The following is a 10,167-nucleotide window of genomic DNA, read 5'->3' as shown; positions in this document are numbered from 1 at the left end:
CGATGAAGGAAAACATCGTGGGGAAACTAAATATGAAATACTGTGTTTGACATGTAAAACTATGTTTTATAAAAGAATAAATGAATGAATGAAGGAAACCAGACTAATCCCAATAATCCCAGTTCTATCGGGTACCAACCAGTTGTACGGAAATGGTAATAAACGTAATACTTAGTTAATATTTTCGATACAAGTGCGGAAAGTAGGAAACTCGTAACGAGTGGTGATAAATTAAAACACGACCGAAGGGAGTGTTTTAAATCGACATGAGTTGCGAATTACATATTCGCGCGTGTATCGTAAATAACTATTAACGTGTAACGGAACGGATAAATTTAAAATACATCCCGACGCTTCGAACCCTTTCATTGAAATAGTTTTTTCATTTCATAAGTAACTATTGTGGTAATCAAAGACAAGATTAAAACTTACCTAGTTTGGTAGGTACCTATTTAAATAATAAAAGCTTATTAAAAATGTAAAACAAACTTTTGCAAAATATTAATTTTATGACTGGTGGCTCTGTGAGCTGTAGACCTCGTGCAATCACATTGCTCTGCCGTTTTAAAATTTATAAATGCGGATTCGACAATACAACCCATTAAACTTTGTAACCAACAAAAAAAATTGTGAGAATAATTTTGTGTAATGCAAAGTCTAGAGGAGAACATCCGGACATACAAAGGAATTTTTACCCAAGCTGAAAGGTATAAGAGACCTTCGCTTCATTCGGTCAATTATTTAATTGTTAAATAAAGTAAGCCAGTTACATTTATATTTATTTGTTTTGACCATGGGGCCCTATCGGTTCCGCGATTCCGTTATCAGTTGAGCAACTATACAAAATAACTTATATTTAATCTAATAAACTACTAAGCTAGACTCTGCTGCTGTACAATTAAGGTTAATTATCGAAGACACCTGCGTCCAAGACGTCAGCGATTCAGTTGGGTTACACATGTAGTTATTACATTTATATAACTCTACATAACTTATTCAGACATCGCTGCGTTGACCGACAAATCGTCAAAAATGTCGCTAAAATTGTTTTTGTTAACGTTTTTGACTATTCAAGTATCATGCGAGCAAAAGGCTAGTTTGGCATTCGTGATAGACAATTCAGTGGTTTCAGCGGGTGACATGTTAAAAGTGAAATCGTACGCTAAAGATATGGTGAATATGATTCTGAACGAAGTTTTAATTGATGATATATTGGTGATCACGTTTCATGAACCAGGTATGTTTATGGATTTCACTCTTCTGTTTAGCATAAGCGTAATTACACATTTAAGACAATGTCGGATAAAATATAAAAAGTCGTTGATATACTAAATAACTTTTGGTTTGGATTAGGATTAGTAGGTAAACTTAGAAAAAAAGTACTTGTTCGCCAAATCGAGCTTTTTGCAGTTTGCACGCTAAACAAAGTAAAGTACCACTTTTTGAGGAACTGGGTTTTAAGCTTAGAGGATATAACCAAAAGGAGTAGCCATTAACAGGCGTTCCCCTCTGTCGAAAATAGTCGACCAATGGTCAATTGGTCATACACAATGTATGGACTGACGTTTATCTGACATGGCTATTTTGACGCTACGTATACATTTGACGTTCCCCTCCCCCGCAAAAATTGGCAGACTTTTTTGTACAGCAAATTACAGACAAGGCGTCTCCGTTGGATATATCCTCCAAGGTTTAAAGCGAAGCTCGTGAAGAGTCCGCAGCAAGCTCGGCCGAATTTCACCTTCCCATAAAAACGAAGTTTCGTTCAAATTTTAAAACTATGGTTGTGTTGGATCGTAATGAAACTTTGCACATACAATGACATGAGGGACCTATATCTATGCCTGTCTAGTTTATATAGCTCCGGCTTATAAAACAAACGAGATAGAGCAAAAACAAGTTTTGTCTGAAAAACTTTAAATTCGCTGTATTTTTAAACATCAACATAAACTAATTACAGGCATAGATAAACCTTATCCTATTGTAAGTACAAAGTCTCAGAGAAATCTAGCTAGTCGTTTTAAAATGACAGCGGAACTACGGTTGTATGGAGAACCGAGCTTGGTGCGGACTCTTAAGCAATGAAAGTACATTCGCCGTTTGATACTCACTCAAGCGGCCAGGATGCTTGTTTTGGCGACTTTTAACGGATTAAAGAGAATATCCAGAAAATTATCAGCAGATTGAGCTCTCGGATATATCCTACAGCGTCTATAGATGTCATCATAAAACGAGTTCAGATGAAACCATATTAGAGTTTTGAATGATTCACGGTTAGTTTCACTAGACTTATATTGAACGGGATATAGACCGTGATTACCTTTTGTATTATTTATGAGCTCACGATATTTCGACGCAGTTACATGCATCATGTTCACGGGTGATCACGTAACCACGGTCTATATCCCGGTCAATATAAGTGTCATCATCATCATGTCAGCCGATAGACGTCCACTGCTGGACATAGGCCTCCCCCAAGGCTCGCCACTCCGACCGATCCTGTGCCGCTCGCAACCACCGAATTCCCGCGACCTTCACCAGGTCGTCGCTCCATCTTGTTGGAGGCCTACCGGCAGTTCGTCTTCCGGTACGCGGACGCCACTCCAGAACCTTCCGGCCCCACCGGCCATCAGTTCTGCGAGCAATGTGCCCCGCCCACTGCCACTTAAGGTTTGCAATTCTGCGAGCTATGTCGGTGACCCTAGTTCTACTGCGGATATCATCATTTCTGATAATATAAGTCTAGTGAAACCATATTATTTATGTAAACAAAAGCTTGTAAGGTGTGCCAGAGGGCAATTGCGACTATGAGGCAAATGCAACTACTCTAAAAATACACGAGAGGACTAGCCTCTCCTTTACGACTCTCGAAAGTGTGCCATCAATAAAAGTGGCTAGAGATCTAGCTTTTAGAGCTTTAAGAGCATTTGCCCCATAGTTGCAATTGCTCTGGCTGACCTTATCAAACTCGATTTTTTGACAGAACTTCAATTTCAGAGATCACTAGAACTATGACCCAAGATATTCGACTAGTCAGGAAGGCATTTGACTTGATCGACGTCAAAAGCGATAACGTGGGCCCAGAGATGGCGTTGTCAGGCATCGTGAAGGGTCTGCAGGAGAGCCAGAATGGCTCGTACCTGTTCGTTTTTACCCATTCTTCAGCCAAAGACTACGACAGGTTTAAGGAAGTCAAAACACTGTGTCAGAGTAAGAAAAGCAAGGTGAGAATAAGAAAGTTTTATTTTATTTAACAAAGCAGATGTCGTTAACTAGGAAACAAATCAAAATATTTCATAAAATATTTCGATTTGTGTATTTTAATACTACTGTATATAAATTATAAACTGAAATAGATATCATACACTAAAGTAAATGTGACCAAGTCCACCGGTGGCCGAGGCGGGAATCGAACCCGCGTCTCCAGCTTACGCGGCTAACGTCCTGGCCGGGTGGTCTAGTGGTTAGGACTTAAGACTTGGTCACTTTTTCTTGAGTGTATGATACCTATCTATTTCAGTTTATATTTTATATAAGTAGTACTTAAAAACACAAATCTAAATATTTCATTATAATTAGATTTTTTCCCTCTAAGTTTGTTTCATTTGTGTAATTTAACCTTTATCAGTCAGTGAGAGAACAGAAGAGAAGTAATGTTCTGAACGAGGTCCCTTTGTTTGACATATAGGTAATTATTGAAAGTCATAATGTAATGATTGTCATATTATCATTAGTCATAATTCTGAAACCGTTAACTTTTCAGGATTTTCCTCGGGATATCCTATAGATAGGTTAGGTTAGGTTTGTTTTATGGCAATCCTGAAAAGTTACGCGATTCTGAGAAAAACCAAATTATAACTAATGATAATATGACAATCATTACATTATGACTTTCAATAATTATGTCAAACAATAGAGACCCGTTTTGAACAATACGCTACGAAACATCTCACAAAAAGGTCTACAGTTGTGGCTACCACCAGTTTGGCACTGACATAAACGCTATCGAGAACGTAAATTACTTTCTATGCATCTCGCTCGTACTTGCATATTAGTGCGAGCGAGATGTATAGAAAGTAAATTACGTAGACGTTAGCGTATGTCAGTTTTGACACTGTCAGTGACATGGTACGGGTTAGCTTCCTTTAGAAACGCCTAGCCTTTTAATATAGCATGCAATGGTCTACTGCCGCCTTTGCATTGACTTTATAATTAAGACGAAATGAGACGAAGTCACCTATTCACTTCACCATACAAACGCAGGGACCGGCCCGCTATCCCTTATCGGGGTTTTTTAAGGGTATTGCATAAGGCTTAACTCACCATACCCTTTGCCAGACGAAACCCTTGGTTTTGCTTTTAAAACCCATATATAAAACTACCACATTTGAGTAATCGGTAGCCCAATACCCTTACAAAACCCTTATCATCCGCTCACCAACACCTTGCATACTGCTTATAAGGGTTAGCCTTATAAAGGGCTTCCATTTTAGTATATAAGCGTGCTAATTTAAGTCGTCTACCTTGTTCATAAAGCACACATTACTTCGAATCCGAGCGATCGTCGGCGGCGACGGCGGCGTTCTTTGACTAGGCACGTATTTTCTTTCCTTTTCATACACTACCGTAGATATATACTAATCCTGTCTCTTTCACGCAAAGGGAAACCTTTATAAAAAGCGCTTAAAGATAAGGGTAACCCTTATTAAGGGCTAGCCTTATTTTTGGTTAGCTTTTCGGTAAGGGTTAGTCAAAGGTAAGGGTATGAATGGGCTTGCAGTTCAAAAGGGAAAGTCTTTCAATGTGTTAGCCGTGTTTAAGTGTCGCCCATTGAAAGGGTTTTATCGCGGAAAGGGTTGTCCGGTCCCTGTACAAACGTAGTTCCAAGTTTTCTCTCTGGATGCTGACATTATAGAGCCCGTGGTCCTTTAGTTTTCACGGAAGCCACTGCCGCCCGATCTCTATGTTATACACCCAAATATTGTGCTTACAAAGTAACCGTAACGTTTAGTAACGAATTTTCAGATCTTTTTCATCCTAATCAAGGATAGCCAAGCGAACAATTCACAAATGGATGATATTTATAACGATATAACAGTGGAGTGTGGCGGGGAACTTATTCGAATAAGCAACAGTCAACTAGACAAGGTATTTTTTGGATATAAAACACTTTCAACGAATTATACAGGCTGAAAATATAACCTGGCGTACCTAAGTGACTTTATAGGTCATACTGAACAACTTTTATTATGGGACCAATGCCGAAATCGCGTTAAAAAAACCGGCCAAATGCGAGTCGGACTCGCGCACTAAGGGTTCCGTACCATTACGCAAAAAACGGCAAAAAAATCAGGTTTGTTGTTGGGAGCCCCACTTAAATATTTATTTTATTCTGTTTTTATATAGGATTTGTTCTTAAAGCGGCAACAGAAATCTGTGAAAATTTCAACTGTCTAGCTATTACGGTTCATGAGATACAGTCTGGTGACAGACGGACAGACAGACAGCGGAGTCTTAGTAATAGGGTCCCGTTTTTACCCTTTGGGTACGGAACCCTGAAAATTGGCTGTTGTGATGCCGCTAATTTCTATGGAACAGCCAACAATTTTCGTATTTAATAAAAGTTGTTCAGTATGACCTATAAAGTCACTACGCAGAGTATGGCTGGTGGTTAAAATTTCAACCTGTATATATCCTGTTTAATGAATTCCAATAAAATATATCCTGGTGTTCTTTTTCGAACGTTTATTACATTTATGTATTTTACTTATATGTGTGAATGTGTGAGTAAGTACCTATTGGATAAAATCTGTAGGACGAGCACATGATTGACGCGACAGTATCTCGCCACGAGATAGACTACCCGTCTTTTACTAACTGTATGAATTAAAGGGGGACGGGTAGTCTATGAACCGATAGAATCATAAAATAAAACAAAAGAAATAAGAGGAGACTCAAATGGTTTAGATAAAAAAAATCAGAGCTAGTGTAGCGTTTTTAGGGTTCCGTACCAAAAAGGTGCAAAAGGAACCTTTATGGTGTTTTCTTTTGATTACTAATGAGACAATTTCATCAAATCGCTACGCTGCTACAAATAGGCTACGGAGACTGCTTAACATCAGGCGAGCCGTATGCAGGTTTGCCACCGACGTAGTATAAAAAAAAATCGTACATCGACTCTCATAGAAAATTGAAGACTAGTGCCCTGTTTATCAAAAGCTTGTAGCTTGTAATACAAGCGGAACTCACTTTTTGACAGCTTTTGTTAGAAAGGGACTTCCGCTTGTATTACAAGCTACAAGCTTTTGATAAACAGGGCACAGGTATATCTTTCAATAAAATAAAATGAATCTAACTTTTTCCGTGAATTATTTCCTATTTTACCTTACTCTAAATTATTCGAACAACCTGGGGCCCTATTCGAGATGCACAACTGTCAGTTTCGGCTTCAACATCAGTTCAACAGTGGAATGAATCATTTGTTCATCAACTGTGGAAAGTATCATTTGGTTGTACACCAAAACTCATTCATTGAAAAAATTATGCAACAAAAATCAACTTTGTTTTCTTACTACTATACGGTTTAAAATGGCTCTGAACTCTGCGTGGTTCGGTTTGGTTTCGTTGTCACCTAACTGTGGATTGCTAATGTCAAATTTACCTATTTGACAACACACGATTTCTTCCATTCAACTGAAGTTCAACACGAAACGTCACTTAACGCATGTCGAATACCGCTCCTGTGAATGAGCATAGAATTGCGTGTATTATTTTTCCTAAACTGTGATTTTCAGACCTTCCAGTTCGTAAGGGAGAGCATAAAAGTCGCCAAGAATGTTTTAAAGTCTACACTGCTACCTTCATCAAGAAGAATGGAGTTAAAAGTAAGTAGATTTCAAATTATATTACATAGGAAATAATAGAAACCCAAATAATAGATGTAGCTCGGAAAGCGGACAAGTTAAAGTGGGACTGGGCTGGTCATGTCTGCCGCATGCCGAATGACATGTGGGCCAAAATAACCGCAGAGTGGGTGCCCCATGAGTCAAACCGGGGATCCGGCAGACCTCGTCGGCGATGGCGGGATAACTTGGACTCCTTTTTGAGCGACTGGCCAGATGTAGCTCAAAACCGGGAGGAGTGGAAGAAGAGGGGGGAGGCCTTTGCCCAGCAGTGGGACACAATAGGCTCGTAATAAGGAAATATCACCACCTCAAAAAGTTGTATTCATTATTTGAGTCTGGTTTTATAAAAAGCTTATAGCGTGTGTAGCTGTACATGTAACCGCTTCTTTCTAACGAGTATATTTGTTAGAAAAAGCGATAAAGAGCTTTTTACAGGGTGACAAGCCCTTAATAAAATAAGACTAAACAAAGATAGTGGAGGTAGTTCTGAAGACTACTGGATATATCCTTCTTCTGTCGGCTGATATTGTGATAAACTGAAATAAATGTCATATACTAAGAAAAAGTGACCAAGGCCTCCAGTGCCCCAGGCTGGAATCGAACCAGCGTCCTCTGCTATCGCGGCAGGTGTCTGGTGATAGCAAAGGACGCTGATTCGATTCCAGCCTGGGGCACTGGAGGCCTTGGTCACTTTTTCTTAGTATATGACATTTATTTCAGTTTATAATTTATATAGTAGTGTTTCTACTTAAAATAGAAACAAATTAAATAAGTATTTTCTGTAAATAATTTAATTTATTCTAATACTTCCAACAGTATTGATATTGTGATAATGATAAAATATTAGTATCTAACATTGTCTTAAAGTAATGCCATCATAGGAGAGCTTAATCTTACACATTCTCAAAGGCTCTCTGCGACGTGTCTGCGTGCGTATTCTTCAGTATTTTGGTCACATTGCTCGCAGAAGCTCTGACAATCTAGAGCGCCTTATGGTCACTGGGAAAGTGGAAGGAAAAAGGCCTCGTGGCCGGAGCCCTAAACGTTGGACAGGCCAGGTGGCGTCAAGCCTGGAGATGTCAGTCAGCACGGCTCTCCACGAGGCAGAGGACAGAAGCCGATGGAGAGAAGCCATTTTGAAACTTCTTTGAAGGAGTTACGATCTTCAATAATGAGGGAACGACGTAGGAAGAGGAATGCCATTAAATACTATGCAGTGCGGTAATTGAAATAAAATGACACCCATTGGTACGAAACGAATGAACGACAATAACAACTATCATTCATGTCAAGACTTTTATTGTTAATTCATGACTTTTACTGTGTATTATTTAGTAATAATCTTTATTATTATTACTTTTATTTTTACTTTTATTTTATTGTTTTTTACTTTTATAATTTATAATTAAGTGAATAATTAAAACGTGATAAATTTTGTCCTTCGCTGCCTGAAACACAGGAACTCCTAGTTCAGGCTTTTATAACCCACTTTCCTCTACTAGCAACTGTTAGTCTTTAAGATGAACCTCTGTACAATACTTTTTTCAATAAATTATTTGTATTTGTATTCATGTATAGATGACATTCGGATGTCAACTGCAGGTGCATACTGCTTCGACATTACTGCAGCGGCGTTCATATCGCCCCTGTATCTGTCATTTTCTTGATAAATTAGTTCATTTCTGTAGCGGCATTACTGCTGCTGCCTCGATGCAGGCGCTGAAATAATGACATTCGATCCGTCACTCATTTTATCAAGGAAAGTAAATACAGCAGTAATGTCTCAACAGTAATGCAGCTGCAGTTGGCATTTTAGGAATCTACAGCCTGTTACACATTGTATATTAACACCTAACTGGATTTGATTTTCGTTTCCAGTTCAACAAACGCGAATCCAACGATTACGTGTTAGTTTCTGCGTCAGGAAAAGACGTTGAACTGAGGGTATTCGACGAAAAAGGCAATAGTATTGGAAATTACGTGGCCTGGTTGGATAATCTCAAGGTATTTTATTTTTACTTTTGAAAGCGAAATAAATGAAATAAGAAAAAAAAAACTTAGCATGTCTAAATTGTTTAATTAACAACGTAAACAAACTTTCTCAATATGGCTACCTAGTCATGACAAGTTAAAATATTGTAAAAATGCATCTACCAAAGGAAATACTCTGTCTAATTCCTAATAATGGTTTAAGTTTAACGAGTTAAGTATCTACTTAAATCACAGAACATGAAATTAACCCCTTACTTCATGTAATCAAAAAATATTTGTTTAAATTTGAACTTTAATAGCTATCAATAGTGTTGAATATTATAACTGTCATATATATGGCTGCATATGCGGTAAAGGGTTAAATAATATCATTAACCAATAAGCATGCAAGCTATATGACATATCGATATACTTTTGCAGGCACTGAAACTGGAACATTTGCCCAACGGCGAAATCACTGTCAAAGCGAAAAGCACAAACAACGGCCACTTGGCGGTCTTCGGACACATCCCAGTACAGTCAGTTAAAGACGATCTGGACGACACAAACCGCAAACCACGACGTTATGGATATCATTATTTAAGATAGATATTATCGGCGAGACAAAAGTCACCGCCTCCGCTGGCTCGGCCACGTTTCAAGAATGGATGATGATCGCGGCCCTAAAACTGGCATTGGGATGGCTCAGTAGGGCGGAGGCCGAACGGACATCCCAGGTGTCGCTGGGGCGATGCTGTTGAAGCGGACTTACGCGATCTCCAAGCCAATTGGGCGAAAGAATGTACAGGATCGAGACAACTGGCGTGTACTCGGAGGCCAAGACGTATTTTGGGTCGCTACGTGATTAGCAAGTAGTAGGTAGCTGCATTAGAAACTGTTTGCGTCGCAGGATATATCGATCTTTGTTTATTTTGCTCGTTTTCATTCGCTGATGTCGTATGGCACGTTGCTGTGTGGAAACTCGACAGATGGTTTTTACCTAATTTAATTTAAATCCTACAGAAAGCGAGAACGAGTTAAACAACAAAAATAGCTAGTTACTACAAGGCTTACAAAAAATTTCGTTATAAAGCTCTTTAAAACACACTACAAAAATGTGTGTGTATGAATCAAAGGCCAGTCATTGAGAAAATTAATTTTAAAAATCCACTATAATGAATAAGCAAGTCAAGTATTATTATAATATTTATAAGTAATTAGTTACGTTAATTAGACTATTTTTTTTATTTAGTCACTAATTGTGATACCTATTATTGTAAATTATTTTATT

At 38.4% G+C, this 10,167-nt stretch overlaps 1 protein-coding gene across 1 annotated transcript; it reads left to right on the top strand.

Annotated features, from left to right (window-relative positions):
- The first annotated feature begins 973 nt into the window (after positions 1 to 973).
- On the top strand, positions 974 to 9,719 carry LOC134747236 (hemicentin-2-like). The gene is made up of 6 exons (XM_063681841.1): positions 974 to 1,237; positions 2,998 to 3,224; positions 5,026 to 5,148; positions 6,795 to 6,884; positions 8,784 to 8,909; positions 9,318 to 9,719. Exons 1-6 carry the CDS (start codon positions 1,033 to 1,035, stop codon positions 9,483 to 9,485), a joined length of 939 nt encoding a protein of 312 aa, XP_063537911.1. The 5' UTR covers positions 974 to 1,032; the 3' UTR covers positions 9,486 to 9,719.
- The last annotated feature ends 448 nt before the right edge of the window (positions 9,720 to 10,167 follow it).

This window comes from Cydia strobilella, chromosome 14, assembly GCF_947568885.1.
Source record: "Cydia strobilella chromosome 14, ilCydStro3.1, whole genome shotgun sequence".
In the NCBI taxonomy this organism is placed as follows: Eukaryota; Metazoa; Arthropoda; class Insecta; order Lepidoptera; family Tortricidae; genus Cydia; species Cydia strobilella.
The sequence above is the reverse complement of the archived record's forward strand: the minus strand, read 5'-3'. Positions and strand labels throughout refer to the sequence as shown.